The sequence below is a fragment of the Ostrinia furnacalis genome, unplaced genomic scaffold (assembly GCF_004193835.3).
Source record: "Ostrinia furnacalis isolate ACB-3 unplaced genomic scaffold, ASM419383v2 OfSCF0638, whole genome shotgun sequence".
Classification (NCBI taxonomy): domain Eukaryota; kingdom Metazoa; phylum Arthropoda; class Insecta; order Lepidoptera; family Crambidae; genus Ostrinia; species Ostrinia furnacalis.
The window spans coordinates 887,840-914,023 of NW_021130877.1; the positions used below are offsets into that span (position 1 = coordinate 887,840).

Here is a 26,184-nt window from a genome sequence, read left to right on the forward strand (position 1 = left end):
ATTTATAAGGTATTATTATTCTAATACGAAAAATCAAGAGCTTGTATTTGCGCAACTTGATCGAATATTCGTTACTCGCAAAATTAAATATTGTTTTTTGCGGTATAATTTAATTGATGTGTCAATAAACAAAAAATATTAATTTACCTATATTAGAAACCAACATCAACTTACATCTTTATTTAAATTAAACAGATATTTTTACAACTAAAGCAAACTTTACTCTAAACAAACAAAGAAACATCTACTAATATGAATTTATGATACTTGCAATTAGTACTATCCGATGATTTAATATCAACAAACATCATATTATTTTATTTGTTTTCTATTACTTACGTGTTATATAATTTATTAGTGAAAATGTAAACCAATTAATTTATAATTAATGAAGTATTATTCCACATTCCAAATGCTTTAGCAGAATAATGTTTATTTATTTTATTATTGAACACAACCAAAGATAATTATTTTATAATATGACGTAGATATACTATGTAACATGTGTACAGTAATATAACAATGTGATTCTTCCTTTTATATCTATAGTTTATTTTTTAATCATAACTTATTTATTTCATCACACTTTCTTATTATTGAAGTTAATGAAATAAACGTTTTTTTTTACATTTCTACCCAATTAACATTATGTATAGAGATAATTATAAAGATAATAATTAGGTAAAGTTAAATACAATATACAAATAAAATACATATAACCGCTATGTAGCGGTTTATTTAACTTCTAAAAATAACTGAATACCTTTGTTTATTAAATTGTATTTATGTAGGCTGTATTTGAGCAGCTATCTAAATAATGCTTAACAATATATTTTTCAATAATATTGTAATTAATCAATATTTAAACAAATTAAACTTATTTATAAGCAAAAATGTTCTTTGACCGGATTAAACTATTTTTACACAATTTTAAGTTTTTGACTGCCCTAGCTGTAAACTATTTAGCTGACAAAATCAAATAAATTTCAAAGATACTATTTCTTCTTCTTGCTTTGCATTAATTTAACTTCATCAGGGCTACTCCGAAAGACTGTTTACGTAGAGTTTTTCGGGACTACGTCACCGTCGCTCATTCTGGCATCTCGCTTTGCGTGAGAGGGACGACAACATTCGAATCTTTGGATAACGATTTTCGGAGTAACCCCGCAGTAATCAGCGGTTCACCTCTGAACTCCTCCTCAATGTCAATCAAAACTCGGTCTTTAGTCTCTGGTAATAAGATCCACGCTACCGTCAAGCAATACGCCACCAACACTGCATACAACAAGTAAGCGCCTTCCACTCCTATACTAGCGAACAAATATCGCGCTGACTTAATATTGATAGTCTCATTGATTGAGAAGAATAAAATTCCTATCAATCCGCAGAGACCTCTGTGTTCCAAAGGGAAGATTTCTCCAGCTATTATATTCGGGAGGGGTACGGCACCCACAACCACCGTAAACATATGGATATGAACCAAAGTCAATCCTATGAAAAGGTGGTCAAATCCCATCAAGCCATGAGTCTTCAGATAAACGTACAAAGCGATGCTGACGTACGATATAACATTGGCCGATATTGTCACTGAAAGCACCAACTTTCTTCTCATCTTTTTAATAGCTACAATTATTAGTGCATTCGACACAAGCCTCTGAATATCCAATGATACTATTATGGCCGGGAAATTGATATCTTTGCCCAACACAACATCAAGAATATCTTTCGCGTATGTGTCAAATGTGACGGCACCAGACCATTGGGCGATCCCGTACATATGCATCATTATAATAACCGGTATATAAACTTCTCGTTTGCTCAAAGTTGTTTTAAGATAATCTAGATTCCTTTTGACTTTATCTGAAATGCTCTTGTTGGCATTATTAGCCTCGTTTGATGTCCTGGCCATGTTCATTTTTATAAGCTTCTCCAATTCCTCCTCTTCTGAAAGACCTCGTAGCCAATGGAACGCTTTCCGACACTCGTCGTACTTTCCCTTGATTGCATAAAAACTCGGCGATTCTGGTGATAAAATTATTATTATCAAGTCTGCAAATGCTATGAAAGCTGCTATCAGGGCAACCCTCTGCCACGAGACGATGGTTCCTAAAAAGTGAACCAGGAAAACGCCAAACATGATTGCTAAAGATATAGTTGTCAAGAGAGCGCCTCGATTTTTGGGACTGCAACATTCTCCAATGAGGACGTTGCCCATATTGGCCAACAGGCCCATGGAGAACCCTTGGAGGCATCTTGCGAATAAAAGGCTGGGTGCACTCTCGGATGCGCTGATGATGAGCCATCCTACGGTCATGAACGCAGCGCTGGCGATATTGACAGGTTTTCGGCCGTATGAGTTCATGACGACTGTGACCAACAATGCTCCTACTATGAGGGATAATCCGAATATGGACGCTGAAACAAAGGAAGCAGATTTTAATTTTGAATAGTTGTCGGACTATCCCTCTGTCATTACATATTCGACTAGGTGGGATCTATCCATTCACTTACCGATCCATGTCGCCGACGCTTCGTCAATGTCGGTCGTTTCTCTCAGCTGTGGTAAGAGCACTGAAGAGAACCCCATGACCACGCCATGTGCGAGGAAGTTGAGGGACACGCCCGACGTCAGGAAACACTGCAAATATTGGAATCAGAGTGATACACCTGGTTTATCCAATGCAGTATTTGAGTATAGTAGCAGGTTTGAGGACCCTGAAGAATATTCAATATTCATTGATGCAACTGTTAAATGGTATTTTATTTATCGTCGAATCGAATAACATGACTAATATTTTGCGCATGCCTATTGGTTTTGAAACCCCACTGCTTATTTGATACCTACCGTCTGCGACCTCGAAAAACCGCATACTTAGGTAGAAGTTATTCAGAAGCATTTTTAGTCTCTATCAGCAAAAGCAGAAATGAGTAGGACGAATTTGAAACTTAGTATAGCATTTATGATAAAAATAGTAAAACTTTGAAAGAGACATCTTTAACACGAAACATTAAGTTGGAATGATAGTCAAAGTGAGAATTTATTATTATGATTATGATCTTTACCTGTTTAAATAAAGGCGTGAACCATTGTGCTGGCATTGCTTTCAATTTTATCTTCGATGGCTTACATCAATCAACCCCTGTAATGAATCCATGGCTGATTTTTTTAAACTCAAAATGTGATTAATAAACTAATTTGATTTGAATTTTTATTCACAAGAATCGATATTATTATCGATATTAGTAAGTTTTACTAAAGACACGATTACAATCAATATTTCACTTCGTCGTTGTGTGGTTTAGTCTGGTTTATTTAATTTTTTATTGTTCTGCCAACTGCAATAAAACAATACTTACTGCTAACGAGTTCAGCATGGTAAGTCATACTCATAATTTAATGCCTGTGCTTAATTACAGTACAACGGTACAGCAATGTTATCTTGCAAACAGTCTTGGACAGTGTTTCCCAACATGTACCAACTTGTGATTTTTTATATGAAATCACGCGCTCCGCGGCGGAGCGCGGCGCAGTGTGATAACCGCCTTAGTAGACAGAAGCGTAGATACTCTGTTGTTATTACATTCTTGTTTTAAAATTAACCTACCTAATCTATTATTCTTAATTCTATCTAATCTTCTTCTTCGCATTTGCTTTCCATTAATTGAAGTTCATTAACCAGCGGTTTACCTTTGAACTCCTCTTCTATGTCTATTATACTTCTGTCTTTTGTTTCTGGTAATAAAATCACCACTATTGTAAAACAATACGCCATATAACAAGTACGCCCCCTCCACTCCTATACTAGCGAACAAATATCGCGCCGACTTAATATTGACAGTCTCATTCATTGAGAAGAATAAAATCCCTATCAATCCACAGAGACCTCTGTGTTCCAAAGGAAATATTTCTCCGTCTATTATATTCGGAAGGGATATGGCACCCACCACTACTGTTACCATATGCATGTGGACCAATGCCAGCCCTATAAAAAGATGGTCGAAACTCAACAAGTCGTGTGTCTTCAGGTAAACATATAGAGCGATGCTGACGTAAAATATCAAATTAGCGGACATCGTCACTGTGAGGACCAGTTTTCTACGGAGCCTCTTAATAACTAAAATTGCCACCGCACTCGATACCACCATCAGAATATTTATTGACACAATTATGGCTGGGAAATTATTATTTTTACCTAGTATATTTACCTAGTATAATGTCAATAACATCTTTTGCGTATGTAAAAAACGTGATGCCACCAGACCATGCGGTCATACTATACCTACATGTGCATCATAATAAGTATTGGTTTATAAACTTCTCGTTTCCTGAATGTGGTTTTAATGTAAGCTATGTTCTTTTTAACTTTATCTAATAAGCTTTCATGGGAACTAATAGCTTCATTTGATCTCCTTGCCATATTTATTTTTATAAGCTTCTCCAATTCCTCCTCTTCTGAAAGACCTCGTAGCCAATGGAACGCTTTCCGACACTCGTCGTACTTTCCCTTGATAGCATAAAAGCTTGGCGATTCTGGTGATATAATTATTATTGTTAAGTCTGCAACCGCTATAAAAGCTGCTATCAGAGCAACTCTCTGCCACGAGACGATGGCTCCTAAACAGTGAACCAGGAAAACGCCAAACATGATTGCGAAAGATATAGTTGTCAAAAGAGCGCCGCGATTTTTGGGACTGCAACATTCTCCAATGAGGACGTTGCCCATATTAGCTAGCAGGCCCATGGAGAACCCTTGGAGGCATCTTGCGAATAAAAGGCTGGGTGCACTCTCGGATGCGCTGATGATAAGCCATTCTACGGTCATGAACGCAGCGCTGGCGATATTGACAGGTTTTCGGCCGTATGAGTTCATAAGGAATGAGACCAACAATGCTCCTACTATGAGAGATAATCCGAATATGGACGCTGAAACAAAGGAAGCAGATTTTAAGTTTGAAGGGTTTTCGATGTCAAACTGTTTCTCTGTCGTTACATAAATTCAGACTGGACAGTATCTAACCATTTACTTACCGATCCATGTCGCCGACGCTTCGTCAATATCGGTCGTTTCCCTTAGCTGGGGAAGGAGTACTGAAGAGAATCCCACGACCATGCCATGTGTTAGGAAGTTCAGGGACACACCCGATGTTAGGAAACACTACAAATTATAGAGTAGGTAGGTATATAGGGTCCTTCTAAATCAGCTACGTTCCGTTTAATGGGAGCATGTATACGTCACACTGAATACGTTCCCAAAGTTTGAGCCAAAAATTCAGGCTAGTTTCCGAGATAATTAAGGAAACAACTTCATTTCTTATCAACCCAATACAACACCCTGTTCAGCTGATTCACTACTACACTGACAAAAATCCGCACGCACACGAGCTTACGTAATGGCCGCCATTGCGCTTGTGCGGCCGTTGGGCCACTGGCCGCGAACACAAGAGTGCCGCCTGACGACGGACCGGGCGCCACACAAGCTATTCTAGGGCTACTACTAGTTATTTAAGGAATTAAATTAAGCAGAAAATTAAAGTTTATTTATTTTTGGTAACATAAAAAAATCTTATGTGGTAAGTACTTATTTAGTGGCCTTAATGGAATGATGTTTATTCAAAAGTTCGTTAAAATACTTTTGCGCTTGTAAAAATCTTTTATTTCAAACGTAGCAACGAAACGAAGCAAAAAAGTTAGTTGCCGAAATCAATGACTTATTTTTATGCCATACACAAATGGGATAGTTACCATGACTATGAAATTTAGAATTACGGTTATTATTACGATAAAGCAGGCACATTTTTCATGTTAATTTTAATCGCTTAATATCCCCTTAGCAAATTAAATAAAAATGTGATTCGTAATTGACTCGATCATAGCAGAAACTAAACGCTATCGAATTATCTACCTGTGATTATTCGCAGTCTTTAGTATTCCGAAGTAAATAAGTAAATAATTGTTCCCAACTATCAATTTTAAACTGAAATAATAATCATTAAAATCATCGTAGAAACAAAAAAAAATTATAAAAGTAAATAATGATAGTTTTATTATTATTAAGATTAGAAAGAATTTTGGAGTTGACATCCTTATTTATGCGTGGCGGAGTCGGTGGTATCAAAGACAGCCGTCCCTCACAATAGCCGACCGCGCTAGTGTTGTAAGAACCTCGAGTCTTTAATTAAAGTCTTTATTTTGAGACTTGAGTTTATTTTTAAGACTAGGACTCGTTAGTCACATGAATAAGGGAATAATTGAGTCTTCCGAGTCCTTTCGAGTATTTTAAGTTCTTTGAGCTAGACTGAATCATGACATGAACTTGAGTTGGTGTATACTAATAGGCAATAATGAGTGATTTCATATCATCATCCGTATGTTATATCCTAATTGAAAATAAAATAAATCGCACAATACAAATGTAATATCAATAAAATTGCATTAAACGCAAATAATCGAATCAGAAGTATCCATCTAAAGACTGACGATTTTCGTAATCAAAAAGTTAAAACGGTCCAATAAAATAATAAACACACAGTCTTAATTCATAGCTATTTTATTTTCTTCAAACTTTTAATAAGTAAGATTCCAAGACTCGAGTGTCGTATCGTACAACACTAGCCGGCGCGCAGCAAACGAACTTTTAGACACGTGCCGCCGCCTTTAGACACGTGCCGCCGGCCGCCGGCTAGCGCAATGTACACTCACCAAAATAAAATTAAGAAATGCAACAAACTTTTTTTTACTATTCAAATTAAAATTGTGTTTATTGTTAAATCACAGGTACATAAGATAGGTCATAAATAAATACCAAGTTGGAACGGAAATGATTCGGAAATTTTATTTAACTAATTAGGTACCTACCTACCTCATCTACTTTTCTATTGTAATAGAAATGATGACATTAACGATTAATTTAAGAATGGACTTTGATTTAGGATAAATGGAATATCAATACAAACAAATTGAAGAGTTTTATTTGCTTCAATAGTCTAATTTAATGTTTCTAAATAATTGACTAGGCCATTGAATTACCTTCACAAAACAATAAGTTCGATTAATTTTTAATTATTATCTGTTATAGGATATTTTACCATGAAATACTCAACACCACAATTTAGATTCGAATCAATTGAAATCGAAAGCAAGCAGATAAAATAATAAACAAATAAGTTTCTTTTTTGTCGTCGACTGTACGCTTATGCCAACTTTTCGGCTCTTGCTTTGGCGGCGTCGGCGTCTTTGTGTCAACAAAAGGCGTGCGGCTTGTCGGCATTTGTCGGCGCGTGCGCTTTGATTTAATTCAGTTTTTGATTAGCTTTCTTGTGTGAAGGTGCGTTTTGTAGTGCTCGTGAAGTGAACTATGACGCACAGATGCACAAATGCAAATAAATTTACTAAGACGCGCCTTAAAAATCATGGCCTTTGCTGATTGATTTTTCGATGGTATCGTGAGTCCGTTTTACTGTGATTAACATAAGATAATAAGGATAGACAACGATATGAGAGTAGGCCTGCAACATTAAAGTGATAGCTCGCCCAATCAGTCGATCAGCTAATCGGCTATCAGCTGTGACGACTGCTGTGAGTTGTTATGACGTGAGTGTAAACAACAAAAAAGTGTGCAGTGGTAGTGAGCGTTGTGTGTGTTGTGTCTCGTGTTCCTGTGCAGAATGAATACACTACAGCTTTGTTGTGTGAGTAAAAAATACAGCATGTTCCATTATGTAAGACGAAATGAATTTTTATTTTTGTTAGAAAATGTAACTTTGTAAAATCATTATAAAACACATACTCAAATTTGGTGAACTTGTTCAGTGTACCGTATAGATGCCCCCATTAAAAGGAATGTAGCTAGTTTAGAAGGACCCTGTATAGCATTTTTGGGTGCCAAATATTCGTTGACGCACTCGTCAGAAGGATCCAAATCGAAATTAGACTTTAAAACATTATATTGTATTTTCCTAATATTTACTCTGTTAGATCTGTGGCCGCGCAACGAAATTATTCTTAAAGCTAAAAAAACATGAAAAATCTCTATCAACAGAAGAACGAATAACGAAGACGAATTCCAAGTAGCATAAATTATAAAAATAGTAAAACTTTGAAAAGATACCTTTAACACGGAACATTGTGTTGGAATTATAAGTAGTCAAAGAAATATTAACTTACCTGTTTGAATAAAGGCGTGAACCATTGTGCTGGCATTGTCTTCAATTTTATCTTCGATGGCTCTTAAACGATGGCAATTAAACTCCTATAGCGGATCCGTGGCTGATTTTTAATACGAAAGTTGAATTGTTGATTTCTTACACAAAATTTGATCAGATTATTTATACCAATGTTTGTAATAATTGATAACTACCATAACAATTGTTATGTCAAAGGCGAAAGGCGCACAAAAAATCAAACTCCTGATAACTTCGACCGCCCTGCCAAGAGTGTAACGAATGAAAATAAGATGCTAAATTTATCCATGAATTTTACTAAAATCAATTAATCCGTTTTATCGACGTTGAATACAAATAAATACCTCCCTTAATAGCAATATGCGAATTCCTGTTTTGTTTCTTCGTATTTAAAGCTCAAGTTTGTCACACATTGTGGTAACGTGTTAAATTATATGGACGTAGTTATTTGACTTCACTGTCTTTACTGTTTTTTTTTTTACTTTTATTGTTGCATCCATGGACCTATAAAAAAAGTCGGACGGATTCTCATCAACAAAATACTGTGACATTAGGATACACCAGCTTGCCTGTACGTACAGGCCGGCACGCACACATTCACACCCTGTTACACCACTTCGAGTGCAAACTTCACACAGTTGACACATTTAAGCAGCGAAAAAACAACACGAATACGACATGTCTTGTGTGATGAAATTGTGTAAAAACCGTTCTGTTCGAACAAACAAAAATTAAGGAATCACATTTCACAGGCAAAATAATAATCCAATCACTTATTTCCCGACATTAAAATATTGAAATTAATTGAAATCAAACGTCATTCACTCGAAAAAATAATACGTCAAAGACCAGTGTTCTCAGTTATTTACGTGGGAAAATTACCCGAAATATGGGAAATTAATAATGATTTTAGGACTTTTTAGTTATGTATTACGCATACTATGGAAATAAAATAATTTATCATAATAATTGTGTTTTAATGGGATATATTTTCATAGGCAAATTTGATCCTTCCCAAAAATGTGGAACTGCGAAATTCAAATTTTCTTACATTGATTGCAAGTCAGTGTCAGGTTGTATGTTAAAAAAAATCTATCAGAGATAATAATAATATATTGATGATGCATAAGATTATGATTATAATGTACACAAGATTCGTAATTTGTAACTGCGTGAATCATTTTTGATCAACATTATGTACATACCCTGACACACTGACTTGCAAACAATGTAAGAAAATTTGAACATTGAAAATTTCGCGCCTACCTCAACGCATACACCTTTCATCCTTTTAAAATGGCACGGAATAATTCTGTCTACATTTCCAAGTAACATCTGCCGATCTATGTTTTTCTTAAAATAAATGGGTAAAATGTTTTGGCTAACATGGCATCCCTAAATTTACTCACACAATAGACAAACGCCAAAATTTTGCGTCACAGTTTTGTTGTAGCGCGAGTTCCGTCCGCCTTTTTTTATAGGTCCATGGTTGCATCAACTGCAATAAACAATACACATAGTTTATTGAACCGCTGCTAATTTTAATGCAGCAGGAAAGGACAATGTTCGTTCTCCATACATTGTTCGCCTAAAGAACCAACAATTTTGACATATTACTACCCGAAAGCGAAATAATACGATTCTGTGTGTAAGAACAATGATTCCTGATGGACACTTGCCATAAAATTAATGATTAAGAATATTAAATCACAGCGATTTTATAATATGTCGTTTATGACAACATGGCGTCTAATGTATTGTGTGAATGTATGAACACCGATTCGCGAAAAATGTTTTGTATCTGAAAGAAACGATCACATGAAATAACCACGTACTGGAATACGAAAAATATCAATCACGAAAAATAAATAAATTCTCCGACGGGAACTTACCTCATGTGTGTTATTTTTATTTATTCATCAAGAAATTATCGTGGATGCATTTTGCACCACCCGATTTGAAATAAAAGGAATTACATTCCCGAAAATAATCAAATTGCGGTTGCGCACGATCGACAAATTCCTAAGTCATTTGACAGCTCCACTGACAGCCGCTCTGTCATAGACATCGCGATACGTTTCGTTTCGCCGTTTGAAAAAGTAAATACTGTACTAATAAAACCATGATGAAAACAATTTCCAGAACACTGAAAATATTCTATTTGAAAAATAGAATAATCAATATAAAAACACTAGGAAATGTTTCATCAAAGTATATTTCAATTAACTGAGCAAAAAGCGCCATCTATTGCAAATTAATTCTAAATCACGCCAATAGATGTCGCTAGTGGTATCCAAAATCAGAATATTGAGAAGAAATATTAATTTGTGAAAAAACAGCAAACGGCAACGTTACAATATAGTGACGTCATCGTCCCCGCGCCGGGCGGTCAGTGAACTTTTTTAGTAATTTGGCCATAACTTCGTCAATTTTTGTCGTAGAATTAAAATTTTTGGACAGTGTATTAAGGATTTCTTAGCCCTATAAATCTGCATTCACAGCTAAAAATCGAAATTATCCTCATTGCCTCTTAACGGCACCTCTTTTACCGTGTCCGGACTCGGAAAATGACCACGTAGAATGTGACAGTTTCAATTTTGGGATAAATAAACTAAAAAGATAAAAGTTTTTTTTTTGGCGGTACTGGCTACTTGGGCCGTCTGAAAAAAAGTGTTATAACCTTGATTTCAGGGTTCATTTCTTTAGCAAGTTTTATAACAGGTGTCAAATGAGCCCAAATGGCATTTGGCTCGTAGCAATTGGAATCAAAAACAGATACGAATGATTGCGATTGTTGTTTCCAGAATATTACGCCACAGTGTAAAGTAATCGTGTTCTTGGAGGCATTGATTGGACCTGTGTTCGCTATATTTACAGTTAAAAATACATTACAGTTTAGCTGTAAATACTTTTGCCAGATTTTTCATACTGATGGGTTACCCTAGCCTATTTATACCAGGTGATAGCAGAATCGGCTTTTTCTTCGTCATATAAAATACTTTGAGTGCAATTTTTACATTTATTGTACATGCAGTTATAGAACGTAGTATCGCATGCGACAGTGTTCAAGAGCTCCTTTATATTACTGTAAGAGATGACGCCTTTAGATTTCAGTGCATTATTTGTATTTGAAATTACTATGTTTTATACATAAACAGGTTTCTCTTTTATTTATACTTGGAGACAAAACATAATAAGGCTTGTATCTGTAAAAAGTTGTAAAGCCAGCTGATCCACCGTCTTTTCTATAAATTTCGTATATATTTTTCAGTGTGTCAACTAAATACCCACTTTGTGAAACCCTATTTAATGCAAATAAATTATATTTGATCTGATTTGATTTGAAATACCTAATTTGTGATTTTTGTTTATCTTTGGTTCTGGTTTCTTTCATACCAGCTGTACTTTTGCTAATATCATCTCTCAAATAAAAATTCACTATTTTTTCCTGAATTTTCGATTTTCATACAAAATAAATTTTATAAAATCCGATTTGTATGAAAAATAAAATTATTAAAATGAAGATATCAATTTTCTGACTTCACCATACCATTTATATGACCATGTTAACATGGGCTAGTGTCGGCTCATATTATACCCATTTACCTAACACCCTGTAGATAACTAAACTTATTTTAAGCCTTTGTTTAAAATACCTAAAGATCGTTTCACAGTTTTTTGTAATTAACAAATAAACAAAGGCTGAAAAAGTGTCTCCTTTTTCCATATTTTGTGCTTTTTTGTTCAACACTATAGCACTCAAAACACATACTTTTTTTTTTATGTGATAGGAGGCAAACGTAAATGATTACCGTCGCCCATAGACACCCGCAGACCCAGGGGCGTTACAGGTGCAGGTTACAGGTTACAGGCGTTAAGGTAAAGATACGCTCTCCTCTTGAAAGCTTGCAGGTCGTATCCGTCCGGAAACACCGCAGACGACCTACGGGTAATACGTTACATTAATATCAATATTATAAAAATATTGTCATTAGAAGGACAGGCAGGGAGCCTGGTGAACCGGCCTTTAGAATTCCATTACGTCACTTTTAAGTTCCATTCATGAGACGGTAGCGTAATGGAAGTAACGTAACCACGTCAATATTTTTTCAAAACGTATTAACGAATAAATTATGAAACTACTGTTGATTCTAACTTAACATTTTATACAACAATAAATCAACAAATTTAATACACAATAGAGTCAAACACATATTGTTAACTTACCTGGGAAAATATGGATTCGTTGGTGGAATATTTTTTTACACTGCCTAGAGCGACCACTTCTATTACGATTTCTTGGCAAACTGGCTGTCAAAAACTAAACATGGCCGTTTTACGTTACGTTTTTGCTGAGTTCTAAAGAATTCGACTGTAGATGTCTGCTAGAAGAAAAGCAATTAAAGCTGGGTTGACACGATAAGAGTCAGTTCGGACCGAGTGGACTCGGATTACTACTCGGACGCTACTCGTATCGTGTAAACATGTAATCCGAGCGCACTCGTACGAATGTACTATGACAGAGCGGACTAGGACGCTGCTCTATTTTTTCTATCACTCGGATCTGAGCTCGGACAATTTTAATTAAAAATAATGGCGGCGTCAAGGAAAAAGTGGTCGGAACGTGATACTGTCAGGTTCGTGGAACTGTATGAAGAAGAAGAAGTGCTGTGGAACGTGAGACTTAAAGAGTATAAAATCAAAGATGCCCGAAATGCCGCTATTGAGCGCATTATACATAACCTCAACATGGATATTACAATTCAAGATGTGAACACGAAAATAAATAACATTCGCAGCACATACAACCAGGAAAAACTAAAAATTAAAAAATCTACTGGGACCGGATCAGGAGCTAATGATGTTTATGTTCCTTCGTTGGCTTGGTACGAAATCGCCGACAGATTTTTATCTGGGGTCATAAAAAGCAGGAAAACTTATCAGAATGTGGTAAGTTTATTTATCTATACTTACTAATATTATAAGATTTTTATGTTTGTGTGTCTATTTGAAACGAATAAACTCAAAAACTTCATCCTGCCTGAGTAACATAGGCCGCGGAAAAGTAGGTACACTATTCCCACGGGAAAACTTATTAAACAGCGGGCTGACAGAAAGCTATGTAGTATTAATAAAACATTTAAACATTTGTATTTAAATTTATTAGCTGTAGTTTTATAATGTCACAGATATTCTTAAAATATTCTGCTACTTTGCCATGGGACGGAGCCATCTCCAATGAAGTAATTTTTATAATTGGTTCTTCGTTGCTCTGCCAACCGAGATGGATGATTACTTTTACCTTTATAATTAAAAAAGTCACTTCCACTGTCGATTGGTTGTTGTATATTGATGTGCTTTCCATCTAGGGCCCCACAACATCCAGGAAAGTTCCAACGGTTACCAAACACTCTTGAAATATTTGTCCATTCTTCAGTTGTCTTCGGGATCTGAAAAAAAAAACAAAGCATGTTTTTAATTTTCTATTATTGTTTTGTTCCAGGAGAATTCAGATAACAGCTCTTCAAATCCAGACGTTCCAGCCGCACCTTCACCAGACGTTCCAGCCGCACCTTCACCAGACGTTCCTGCCGCACCTTCACCAGACGTTCCAGCCGCACCTTCACCAGACGTTCCAGCCGCACCTTCACCAGACCAGACATTCTCCAGACATTCACCTTCACCAGACATTCTCGCCAAGCCTTCATGGGACATACCAGGACCTCTTTCGCCACCGGCAGATTTTCAAACGCCATCATCTTCTCAGCAGTCAAATAGTGAAATATTCGCTAAGGCACAAAATGTTCTCAAGAAAAAGCGACCACTTAAACGACCATTAGTACCTCAACATATTGAGAAGTCTATTGAAACACTTAATAGTATCAAGGACCAAGTACTGTGTCATAAAGAAATAGAAGATGAATTCTCCCTTTTCGCTAAAAATATTGCCAGTCAGCTCCGACAATTGCCCCTAGTGGATGCTCTAGATGTTCAGTCTGAAATATTACAAATAGTAAAACAGAAAAGAATAAATCGAATGCAATCGGAAAACAATTCTACTACATCGGATGAATATTATACAATGGTAATACCAGAAGATTTATTCGACAATCTTGAATCTCAGATGCATATTCAACGTGACGAAACAAGGCAAGAATCATTACAACTTGTTGTAGAAAATGTTGCATTACAAGAGGAAGGCATCGAAGTTCAGATCCAACGTGACGCAACAAGGCAAGAATCATCACAACTTGTTGTAGAAAATAATGTATTACAAGAGGAAGGCATCGAAGTTCAGATCCAACGTGACGATGTTGTAGCAGATGATCCATTACTAGAAGCAATTCGAAGCATTGGTGGAATGTGAGAACTATCCATATTTAGCTGGACAGTAATTAAGATTTCTTTAACTGATTATTTAATTAAGATTACTTTAAAGCTTGATATTAAATAAAAAAATCACTATAATTTCTTATTACTGACCTTTATGTACTCCTCCAATCCTTCATATATTGCATCTAGGACTTCTGGAAGAAACTTGGATATGGTGCTCTTTGGAACTCGAAAAGAACTTTCTAAACTTTGAAAACTATCTCCAGTAGCTAAGTAACGCAAAGTTATTTGTAGCTTTATTTTTGCAGGTACAGCAGCTCTCATTACTGTATCGGCTCTCTGTATTTTCGACGTTACTTTTTCTAACAGATAGTCAAATTGTTGAACGTTCAGCCTCAAATGATTCTTGTAAGTGGCCTTGTCTTCCAAGCGTACTTCTCGGAGAAAATTATCTGATGCTCCCTTCTTTTCACGCCTTAATATCCATTCGCGGGTCCAAATTGATCTCTTCTTTCGTTCCTTCTTCCTTCTTACATTGCTTGTTTCTTTGCTTATATTGTTCAATTCTTTTATTAGTATATCTGCAACAACTGTGATACCTTGCAACAGCAGATCAGTCTGTTCCATGTTGAGCAGATCAGTGTTTTCCGAGAGTTGACACAAAATTGGTGCAAAATTGAATGAGCTTTGATAAGAGTACACTATGAACGTGTAAACCACTATAGGAGTACACTCGTATGACGCTGACTCGTACGAGTGTACTCGGACTTGACTCGGTCCGAGCTGTCTCGTAACGTGTCAACCCGGCTTAATCGACACATTGCACGAGGACGCCAAAAATGTAACAAATCAAAATCAAATCAAAATTCGTTTATTTGTGGAACATAGGTCAATTACATATTAAAGGTGTTAAAAATTAATGTAGATAAAAATAATGATTCGCGTGCCAAATCCATAATCGTACAGTGCATCACCGACAAACATTTAGATCTGGTGAAAGCTGCAAAAACAACAAAATAAATGTTTGCCATTTTGTGTTCTATTTTCGAGAGAAAGAAAATCAATCGTAAGCCGAATAAGGAAAAACTTGCTAACCCTAAAACTGCAAAACAATGAAAAATTGGAGGAATATTTCCTGAAATTCGAGTCAATAATCAGAGAATTAGAGAATGCAGACAAGAAACTTGATGAAGATGAGAAAATTACCTATCTTTTGTTGGGACTTACTGAAAAATATAACACTGGTATCGGCACTGGATACAATGAATGAAAAGTTGACATTAGATTTTGTGAAAGGAAGATTACTGGATGAGGAACTAAGGAGTGCAGGACAGGATGAGCAAAACCAATAATTCCATCAGATGGCATTCAAAACCAATACAATAATATGTTACAAATGTAAAAAGAAAGGCCATAAGAGCTTCGAATGTCAATCCAATGCAGCGAGAACAACAATTGGTAATTTCTGAAGAAGAGGAGGAGATAGTGAATGTACCCTACAGATAATTAATTGGAAGCCTTTGTCTACTCACGGACATTGCCCGCGGGCGGCGTGACCGGAGGGAGCGGCGAGCGTTCGGCGAACGAACGAGCAATGTTCGGTTCGCGAGCGAACATCTAGGAAGACGATCCTGACACACTCTCTTCAACGACTTTGCACTAAACGGTCTCGATATTATTGTAAATTTATACCGAATAGATAATTAATTTCATACAGTCCACTCTTTTCATTTATAAACTTTCACTACACTCACTATCGAAGTAACAGCCTTACTAACCTTTCAGTGAAAAGTAGACCGGATATCACCTATGCAACTTCTTTCTTGGTAGATATCTACCTGGACAAACCTACATACATCACAATTAACAAAGCAAAAAAAGCGGGATCTTTACCTGCCAAAGTTTCAAGTTTAATAATTTCATCTAGTAGCTTTAGGAATAATTTAGAAGATTTACTGAGTCGATGATTCTTCTCAGCACTTGCCAAATGTTGGTCTCGAAGCGCAGGCAGGGTAAATAGATTATGAGACATGTAGAGGCTCCTTAAGAGCAAAATATTTGACAATTTGTAAGTACTATTTATTATTTATTAGTCTACTATACAAATAAAGAAATTTTGACTACCGTAAAATGGGGTGAAAAGGGTTAACCCCCCAGGGGTTAATAGGGTAGGAACTGTTTTTTTTCTTTGCTGGCTTTTAGTGTGCCTCCTGTAAGGTCAAACATGTTATATCTATAGTATGACCGGTTAAATGAGTCCTCGCCTGCGGAACGCGGGGACGCAGGGGCGTGACGAAAACGGGGACCGTACGGGGTGCGGGCTCAAAATTCATTTCGCTGCCGATGCGGCTAGCGATCGCTTGTGTTATTGGTTACGGACGCTTTGTGAGGGCTATACATGAGATTACACATTTTTAAGATGAGTCGACAGATTTTCGGACATAAAATTAATAGTCAGTGCAAGCAAATAGCTTTTTTTTTATCCACAACGAGGAAGCTTTTAACGTTTATGAATATTTTAGAAGAAAAAAACTGGATCCAAATTCTGATGAATATCAACAAGATATACCGTTAAAAAAACCGTGGCAAACGTTACTGGACTATCGGAAAAGACTGTATCCAGAATTGTACAACAAGGAAAATTATTAAAAGACCATGAAAAATTTTAATCACCGAAGAAATCGGAACAAAGCCGTAGGAAAAGGCTGGAAGTAAATAATTTCAAAAAGGCGTGGTAAGAAGTTACTCGGTATTACATACATAATTAAAAAAAACCATCTCTGAAATCCTTGAATGCTACCCTTAGAGAAGATAATGTATTATACTGCGGCAGAGAATAAGGTACTTAAAAACACAATTAACAAAGGACTTACAGAAGTCAGGACTGACAAGCCGATAAAACTAATAAATTTTAATATTAAAGCTAATAATAACATAATATTACTATACAGATGCAGACTGGGGAAGTGATAAAACTGTATTTATTTATTTATTTATTTATTAAAAGGTATATTGAGTAACTTTTACAATCATTTTTGAAACCTTACTTTTGACTGATAATAGAGTGCTATAAAAATAATAACTGTTACTTCGATAGTGAGTGTAGTGGAAGAGTGGACTGTATAAAATTAATTGTCTATTCAGTATAAATTTACAATGATGTTGAGACTGTTTAGTACAATGTCGTTGAAGAGAGTGCGTCAGGATCGTCTTCATCCATGTTCGCTCGCGAACCCAACATTGCTCGTTCGTTCGCCGAACGCTCGCCGCTCCCTCCGGTCACGCCGCCCGCGGGCAATGTCCGTGATTAGACAATAACTAACCCTTAGACTGCGGAATATAAATAACTGTCATGGCGCCGACTGCGGGGCTCCCGGCGGGTCGGCCGCCACTTGAGCGACTCGGGTTACAAAAACAATGATTTCTCAGAAACTACTGAGAGTTTGGGCACGTTGTTTATATCACCGAGTTCGTCTTGAAACAACCAAGCTCGCTATTGAATAATCTAACCAGCAGATGCTTTACATTTTTTACAATTTTGAGCTAAAATTGCAACTTTTTATTTAACCTTATGATTTAATAAATGAAACGTTCTTTCATAGAAATAATCGTTTATTTAACTTACCCAATCAACAAGAAACAATAGTTAAATGTAAAAAATTCAGCTCCCATACACTTTTTTTACACGAAGAGCTTGATATTCTCAAGCTCTATACCGAGCTTTCGAGCGCCAGGCAAAAAAATAGGTATACTTTAGGGGTAACTTACAAGCTAATCATGGCACAAATGCGATGAATTGTACTGTATATTATAAATACACTATATTGACATGGGAAATACTAAGTTTTACCAACTACAAACACTTATTTTAAGAATTATAACCATAAGACTAGGACCCTTGAAAACCAGTGCAAAAATAGCCCTGAGATATCTTTAAACACTATTATGAGGCACTTTCTAGAATAACTTGTAATATTAGATTCATTAAACCTACCACCAGTTTTCATAGAAAAATATTTCAAAACACACTTACAAAAAAGTACAATTTTACTACAAAAAATACCAAGGTGGGCTAACATAAAATGGATATGCATTTTGGATGACTAATTCAGATACTTAGTATACTATTGAGGATACTCCACCGACAAGTGGCACCCACTTAAATGAAAGAAGAAGTATACCAAAGGTGGAAATTATATATTTTTTTATTATTTTCGTACTTCATTTTTTTAGGAAAATTATACAGGGCGTAAACCTAGAAGGTTGCCATATTCACAGATATCATTCTACTCATGAATACGAACCACTTTCATTATGGGACCACCTCAGAAATAGCGAAAAAAAAATCAGCTGTTCCATACATTTCAGCCCAGTAGGTATTGCACTGTTGTATGAAACAGCTGATTTTTTTTCGCTATTGTGTTTTTGATGAGATTTTTTTACAAAATTTAGTAGAGTCTTGCAAAACAGGTGCCGATGCAGACAAGTGTGTCAGCTTCTTGCAAATTACGCATTTGCGTCGTAGACGGCTTTTGTTGGCACCGATCATATACTCCAGCAGGTAATGGGTTCGGGCGTTGAAGAAATTACCCGTATCCCGATTTCCGGGTCCACACTTTCTGATACATCGTGGCGTAAACGTGGCGTTTCCTGCGTAAACCTCCATCTTCCACACATATCCTGTTCGGGACTCGCATAACTCGTAGCTTTTTATACCTACCTGAGCAGCTTTGGTGGCGATGAGTTGGGAGAACGAGTCTCCCTTTCCAAAGAAGGAGAGACTCATCTATCGCTATGTTCTACTCGAGTAGGTATCGTGCAGACCAAACTATAGTACGAGAGCAATTAGCCGCACTGGTTTATCTCACATGCATTAGCGATGTAAAGCGGTAATAATACTTTCGTAAAATTCTGTAATTTACTATATTTTACGGTAAACCTGTTGCTTCGCTGTAATCATAATTTTATGTCTGTCATGTGTTGTGGCACTAATATGCTCCTCAGGTCTTGAATTCGAAGGCAAAAATTTTTATAACTTTCGCCCCTTTGTATCTCAAGTGCTTCCAGCTCTAGTAAGAGACATTCTTCGGTACGCAGGTCCCCAAAATGTTGGTCTAATAGGGTTTTGAGGTCTTCCCACGTCTCGATGTTATCCCTTTCTCCAACCAGAGTTGCGGCTGGTCCCACTAATCTATTCGTTACTACATGAAATAGATATATATTTTGATCCTGTGATCCTTTGCATGTATTTAGTACGTACTCGCATTTTTTAATAAATAACGGTAATTGTCTCGCGTCTCCCTCGAATAGGGGAATTATTTGGAGCATATCAGTGTGTGCTCCGCCGTATCCTCCGGGTTGTTGCAGTGGTGGCAGGCAGCGGATTCCTCGCGGCCGATACGGTGCAGGTATTTACCAAAGCAGCCATGCCCGGTCAACACCTGCACCATCCTCCGGTACGTGAGACCCCTGCGCACCTCCAACCACTCTCTTAAGTAGGGTTGAAGAGCAGCAATTGTGCGGTGACCTGCACTGGGCTCTTCCAACAATTCTGCCCACTTTTCCAAAATCCATTCGCGGGCCTTCTCCCGCCAGTGCTCAATTTCGCGGGGCGCTGGGGGGTTACCACTGCTTATACTTATACTTTTATATTTTATTATATGTCAACTTGTCATCTTGCTGTCTCTTCTATATCATGTAACTATTCCTGTATCTTCCTTTTATCCTTTTATTATATCGCTTTCCTTTCCCTGAGCCTGGGTATCATTTATTTATCCCCAATTCCTAACAACTGCGCTTTGCGGCAGCGGTTCGGTGGTATACTTCCGCCAGCACCTTGGCCTCGAGCTCCCACGGCTCAAAAACTGAACTCCGACAAACGTTACTTCGACATTACGTTACTCCGACACTACTGAATATTGACATGACTTTACTTCGACACTACACTACTTAGATAAAGGCGAATATCCTTTGTCGGAGTAGTGTAGTGTCGAAGTAAAGTCATGTCGATATTCAGAAATGTCGGAGTAACGTAATGTCGAAGTAAAGTTTGTCGGAGTTTACTTAGGTAGCCAGCTCCCACGGAGGAGTACTCGCGAGGGCGCATGCCGCTTCCCGGGAGACCGTGCAGTACGCTCGGACCACCCGTTTGGCGACTGTGCGTTGTGGTCTTCTGAGTGCCGATATATTGTCTCTACACAGGGAGACTCCCTTACATATGGGGCGCCGGACAGGGCTATGGATCGTACGACCCCTGCAAACAGTCGGCGGCACCCTATATGCGGGCCTCTCAAGTTGGGCATTATTCGACACAGTACGCCAGACACCCTCAAAAGTTTTGGGGTCAGAGCCTTGAAGTGGGCCTTAAAGTTCCACCGGCTGTCGAGGACTAATCCTAGGTACTTCATGGTCGACTCGACACCGATGGAGACGCCACTCACAACAATCTCGGACCCCACAGGTGGCCTTCTCCGCGGCCCGTGGAAACAGATGGCCTGCGATTTATTGAGGGCCAAGGTTCAACTCTTCATGAAGCCGCTTATTGTAGAACTAAAATTGGTTCCCTTCTGAACAAAATTATGGGAGAACTTTCAAAATTTACTTCCATTGCGATGGTTAGAGGGAAAAAACTAGAAAAAGAAGTTCTTAAAGTAGTGAGCGGAAAAGAAAAGGTAATTTCATTCATCATCACAGACCGGTATGCGGCAACTACAGTAACTTCCCGAACGCTGCCCAGCCGAGCTGAATTTACTGAGTGACCTCTTTCTCGAATTTCTTTCATTTAATTTCTGTTATTTAAATATTTTGGATAATAGAATTTATAATGTTACGTTCAAGGCTTGTGTAGTAATTTATAATCATTGTTTCTGCATTTCAGATTAAAATTGTAAAGCTGGACTTCTTAATGCTGAGTATCCTATTTTTGGTGCAACACCTGACGGGCTTACTGAAAATTACATAGTAGAGGTGAAATGCCCTTCTACAGAAGCTACCATACCTTCCTATGTGAAAGAAAGTAAAATAACACCTAAATTTTGGGCACAAGTACAACTTCAAATGTTTTTCAGCAATAGAAAAATGGCACTTTTCTGTCCAGATTTCGAAAAATCCAAAAAAGTAGATATTTATAATGTGCCGTTTGATGACAAAATTGTATCTGTCATGAATGATGCTAAGAAATTCTGGATAGATGCTGTATTTCCAAAATTAAAAAATATAGTCGGATGTCTCACAGTGAACCAGGCAGCTACATTGAACCATCGCCATATTTCTAAAATGCAACGTTGTCACTTCGTGCTAATGCGAGGAAAAGAGACATCTATAGACGCCGCTTTTACTCAGTAGTTTGCGTGGCGACAGCGTGCAAGGTGGCTGAGTGCGCACAGTTTCTTCGAAAAATAGTCTCAAAAGTAAGATTTTTGTTTGATTTTCTTTGTTTTTTCATTTATTTTCGGAAATAAATATCAAAATTGTTATAGTTAATTTGAGTTGTATAATTATCAAGCTTGAATCTCCTTAATAAATCATTGCGTAATGCTACTTGCATGTCGTTCGTTTTTTAAGGTTATTTCAAAAACCTGGTGTGTCCCACAATGAACCACTGTTGGTTGTCCTACATTGAACCATGGTTCATAGTGTACTCCCTAATTGGTGTTTTGATTTACAATTGGATGCGTAGGTATAATGCTTCACGTTTTATTTCAGAATGGCACGAAATAGAGTATTGGTAAGAAAACGGGGCGGGCACACAGCGGAAAGCATGCTGAATGCTCTTAAACTACATAGAGCTGGCGAATCCATTAGAAAAGCTGCGAAAACTTATGGCATTGCTTATCCTACCTTACGCCGCTATGTAAAGCGGAATTTAAACGTAGTTGAAGAAGAACTTGCTAACAAGAAATTGACACCGAATTATGAAAATCATTTGATTTTCAATAATCAACAAGAAGAAGCCCTCAAAGAATACATCAATGAATGCGCTTTGAAATATTATGGACTGTCTGTGACCGACTGTCGCAAAATTGCGTATCAAATGGCGAAATTGAACAACATTAATATTCCTGATAGCTGGGAGAGAGAAAAGAAGGCAGGCAAAGAATGGTTCCGTTCATTCAAAAAACGCCATGGTGACATTTCAGTAAAGAAGCCTGGCACATTGGGATGTGTAAATAAAACTTGATTTTGGAAAATACAACTTGTGGTTTTAATGGCTTCCGATTTGCGATACAGGCATAGACAAAACAATCATAGACAATGACAGTTCAGAAATGCAAAATAGTGATGTCTTTACTTTACATCTCCCTTTCTTTGTAAATAAACAGAAAACATCATGTTGTACCTACTTTACTTACTGCTTACATGTTGACTATGACTCAAGGTTAGGCACAATTTTTTAATACAGCNTAGTTAACACAAGTAGCATTTATTGAAAGTAAAGATAAAAATTATACAAAACTGCTTGATATTGTGATTTGTTGGAGTGACAAGTTTTCGAACGAAGATCTGAGTCACGGGTGATGACCGGCGCTTTTTGGGAGTGCCCTTTGCTCTGCTGGCCACGGTCGTGAACAGAAGTTTTGTAGTGTGTGGTGTTGTGGCATCCTGAGTCGGCCTTAAATGTGCCATTCCCAACTCAAACGGGCAGGGCACGCATATTGTTGTGGTCAAAATAAGGGAATTCCGGTTGAACACCGAAAACCCGCTGTTCGCCGATTTTGTGGACTCACTGCCACGTGCTGAGTTCTGTTACTGAAGGTAAGCAGGTCCTATTCCAAGGATCACCTAGGATTCCTCCTTGTTATTTTCTTGTTTGCATTAGCGGCATTGTTAACCAATGCGCGTGGTTGTTATTCACAGATTTTGGTTGGGCAGTGCTCGGTGGCGAGCTCTGCGCTGTGTCCTGCTTTAGCGGCTGTCGCCGGATTTTTTCCTCCGTTGAAGGTATGTTGTGGTTTCTTTTCAAACTCATTCGCCTCTCCGCTGAGTTAGAATGAATTATTAGAAACGTGGCACTCGGTCACGGGCTACCCTACTTCATAGGTTGGTTCCGTTTTCTATTGAGCTTGTCAATTATTTTAGTTTACTTTGAAAAAGTAGATTACCCACGTAATGATTACATTTTACCAAAAAGTAAATTCCTAAATAAATTTACCATTGTGATGTATTATCGATGGATTTTGTTGTGTTAACTATTTTTAGTTCGCTTTGTGAAGATAGATGATGTAATAATTACAATGATTACATTTTACCAAAAAGTAAATTCCTAAATAAATTTACCATTGTAATGTATTGTCGATGGATTTTGTTGTGTTAACTATTTTTAGTTCGCTTTGTGAAGGTAGATGATGTAATAATTACGATGATTACATTTTACCAAAAAGTTACTTTCTAAATAGATTTACCATTGTAATGAATTACCGTTGGATTTTGCTGTGTTCACATTTGCTCCATCCTTGAGAGCGATGGATTGTTTTTTTGTGTGTCGTAGTAATTTAACTAAGCGAACACAAGTAAATTAATTTCTTTGTATTAATATGCCTATTATTACCTGTTTAAGCTGTAGGGTATTAATGCACCAGTGGTGCACTTACTGTATCGATATTTTTTTAATATATTTTTTTGTACACTAGGAGGTGTTTGGCACCGGCTATAAGGTGTTTGGCACCGGCTGTCCCGCAGTGCCAGACGCTTGCTGCGCCCGACGGGTGCGGAGGGGGTTGAGCCGAGTGGTGGATAATAGCGCGCTAATCTTAAGTATTTTTAATCTGTACCAACCAAACGGCCCAACGACCCATCCCTTCCTTTTTTATCTAGTTTTATTGTCTCACCCGCAATAAATTGTTGTCAATTTAAATATCATTTTTTTTATTTTGCTCCGGCAAAAATTTCTTATTTACATGGCGCCCGAACAGGGACGTTGTTGGGTTCGTGGAGGTTCTCCCTGGCACTGGTCTATTGCTCAGTGACGGATTGGTTGGTCACCTTAAACTTTTTTTTTGATGCTGTTGTGATACTGTGTTGAGTGTGATCATGCTGTGTTAGTGTTTAACTAATATTAGTTAAAATTATTGTAACTTATTTACTTTTTTTATGAAAGTTCATTTTATAAAGTCAATATGAAGGAGGAACGCCCTATCCGTTTTAATCTTTTGACTAAAGAGGAACTCATTTACGAAGTTGTGATCCGTGATGCTGTGCCTGAGCGAACTATAGAGTTGTTGCGTGCTCAGATTAGACATTTGGCTCAGGATATACCTAGCGATGAGGTGAGTGAGTTCGAGGGAGATGCGCTGGCTGAGCTGAAAACTATTTCCTCCAAAATAGACGAGCTTGAGGAGCTGTGTAATAGGAAGCCCCTATTACTCAAAAAGCTAAATAGAGTGCAGACTTTAGGAAACCACGTCTTCCATAGGTTAAGCCGTGTTGAGGCTACGGAGGAAAGTGATAGGACTTTGTGGGAACGGTTGGATGAGCGTCTCATCCCACTTTTAAAACGGATCGACCGTATGACGCACACATTCGTTAGCAGTTATGATTTTCAACCTGCTGAGGAGGAAGTTTCTGGGGTCCCTGGTTTGGCTGAGAATGAGCCATTAATGGTCAAACCTGTGAATTGTTTTGCGTGTGTTCACTCTTTGAATTTGAGGTTTAACGGGAAAGACAGTGTGCAGGATTTTATTGTTAGAATTGAGGAGTTGTGTCTGTCTCGGAATATTTCGAGGGAGAAATTATTCAACTCAGCGGTTGAATTATTCACCGATGAGGCTTTATATTGGTACCGAGGTACTCGTGACCAACTAAATAGTTGGGAGTATTTAAAAGCGTCATTATTAGAGGAGTATTTACCCTACGATTATGATCATCGTTTGTTGCAGGAGATTCGTTCAAGGACCCAAGGTCCTGATGAATCCATAAGTAGTTACCTAAGCATTATGCAGAATTACTTTTCGAAGTTGCGTAAACCTTTGGACGAGGAAGAAAAGTTAAGCTTAATCAAGTTGTCTACGCATCGTCTCGACTCGCCCTCCTGCTGCCCACATCACTACGTGCGCCGGAAGCCGGGCACAGCACTACAGCGGTCTGCGCGGGCAGCGGGAGGGGCGGCTCTCGGGAGCCGCCACTTGGACTTCCTTCCGCCCTCCGCGAACGCGCGTCGCGCACCCTTGCATTTCTTGATTTCTTGTAATAACATGAAGAACTACCAGTAAACACCTATAAAATACAGTCCACTCTTTTTATTGAAGACCCTACGCTACACAAGTTTAACATTAGGCCATCCTATTCCATCCCCTTGGTCAATGTTGATATAAAATCGTGGGCTGACTTGAAAAAACATTGTAGGCAATTAGAAGCGGCGAGACAGAGGGCGGAATCCTTCGCTGAACCCCCGCGCAGTGTACAGAATACTGTCGCCCCTGACCTGGCACATGGAGGATGATGATGCGTGCCACGCATCATCCTCCTCAGCGAAGAAAAAAGGGAAATCTCGGATAAAATCCGAAAGCCCCGTAATTTTGTGGACCCACTGCCTTACACTAACATACAATAAGCCTATACAGGGTGTCCCGTAATGTAACGTCAAGCCGGAACTGGGTGTTGAGGCAAGTTATGCGGGTTATCAGAAAAATATAAAAAAAAATCTATGTGGCATTTTNGCTGGACATTCTCTGC

At 37.7% G+C, this 26,184-nt stretch overlaps 4 protein-coding genes and 1 long non-coding RNA gene across 7 annotated transcripts; 3 read left to right on the forward strand and 2 right to left on the reverse strand.

The window, feature by feature from the left end:
- Positions 1-75: 75 nt before the first annotated feature.
- LOC114366560 (facilitated trehalose transporter Tret1-like) lies at positions 76-7,870 on the reverse strand. The gene is made up of 4 exons (XM_028323478.1): positions 5,030-7,870; positions 4,317-4,924; positions 2,512-2,638; positions 76-2,415 (listed from the first exon to the last, which is right to left on the reverse strand). Exons 1-4 carry the CDS (start codon positions 5,109-5,111, stop codon positions 1,091-1,093), a joined length of 2,142 nt encoding a protein of 713 aa, XP_028179279.1. The 5' UTR covers positions 5,112-7,870; the 3' UTR covers positions 76-1,090.
- Positions 7,871-11,729: 3,859 nt separating this feature from the next.
- On the forward strand, positions 11,730-15,098 carry LOC114366579 (formin-like protein 2). Its single transcript, XM_028323499.1, has 2 exons — positions 11,730-13,131; positions 13,685-15,098. The coding sequence occupies exons 1-2, from the start codon at positions 12,775-12,777 to the stop codon at positions 14,546-14,548; spliced, it is 1,221 nt and encodes a 406-aa protein (XP_028179300.1). The 5' UTR covers positions 11,730-12,774; the 3' UTR covers positions 14,549-15,098.
- LOC114366580 (uncharacterized) lies at positions 12,847-16,088 on the reverse strand. Its single transcript, XM_028323500.1, has 2 exons — positions 14,665-16,088; positions 12,847-13,631 (listed from the first exon to the last, which is right to left on the reverse strand). Exons 1-2 carry the CDS (start codon positions 15,139-15,141, stop codon positions 13,377-13,379), a joined length of 732 nt encoding a protein of 243 aa, XP_028179301.1. The 5' UTR covers positions 15,142-16,088; the 3' UTR covers positions 12,847-13,376.
- A 4,499-nt stretch (positions 16,089-20,587) lies between these two features.
- LOC114366571 (uncharacterized) lies at positions 20,588-22,539 on the forward strand. 2 transcript variants are annotated; one of them, XR_003657029.1, is made up of 3 exons: positions 20,588-21,185; positions 21,392-21,923; positions 22,219-22,539. It is a non-coding gene; the product is annotated as an uncharacterized LOC114366571 (long non-coding RNA). The 2 variants fall into 2 exon arrangements; XR_003657028.1 differs by having other exon boundaries at positions 20,588-21,923.
- Positions 22,540-22,920: 381 nt separating this feature from the next.
- On the forward strand, positions 22,921-26,032 carry LOC114366570 (uncharacterized). Of its 2 annotated transcripts, XM_028323489.1 has the most exons (3): positions 22,921-23,268; positions 23,371-23,454; positions 24,144-26,032. In XM_028323489.1, the coding sequence occupies exon 3, from the start codon at positions 24,630-24,632 to the stop codon at positions 25,719-25,721; it is 1,092 nt and encodes a 363-aa protein (XP_028179290.1). In that variant the 5' UTR covers positions 22,921-23,268; positions 23,371-23,454; positions 24,144-24,629; the 3' UTR covers positions 25,722-26,032. The 2 variants fall into 2 exon arrangements, with proteins under 2 accessions (XP_028179290.1, XP_028179289.1); XM_028323488.1 differs by lacking the exon at positions 22,921-23,268 and having other exon boundaries at positions 23,277-23,454.
- Positions 26,033-26,184: the final 152 nt, after the last annotated feature.

Coding starts and splice junctions, on each gene's coding strand:
- LOC114366560 (XM_028323478.1), bottom strand. CDS start 5,111: ATGGTCGTGGGATTCTCTTCAGTACTCCTTCCCCAGCTAAGGGAAACG. Junction 2,639..4,316: donor CCACATTCAGGAAACGAGAA/GTTTATAAACCA, acceptor CAATATTTGCAG/TGTTTCCTGACGTCGGGCGT. Junction 2,416..2,511: donor AGCGTCGGCGACATGGATCG/GTAAGTGAATGG, acceptor CCTTTGTTTCAG/CGTCCATATTCGGATTATCC.
- LOC114366579 (XM_028323499.1), top strand. CDS start 12,775: ATGGCGGCGTCAAGGAAAAAGTGGTCGGAACGTGATACTGTCAGGTTC. Junction 13,132..13,684: donor GGAAAACTTATCAGAATGTG/GTAAGTTTATTT, acceptor GTTTTGTTCCAG/GAGAATTCAGATAACAGCTC.
- LOC114366580 (XM_028323500.1), bottom strand. CDS start 15,141: ATGGAACAGACTGATCTGCTGTTGCAAGGTATCACAGTTGTTGCAGAT. Junction 13,632..14,664: donor GATTGGAGGAGTACATAAAG/GTCAGTAATAAG, acceptor TTTTTTTTTCAG/ATCCCGAAGACAACTGAAGA.
- LOC114366570 (XM_028323489.1), top strand. CDS start 24,630: ATGAAGGAGGAACGCCCTATCCGTTTTAATCTTTTGACTAAAGAGGAA.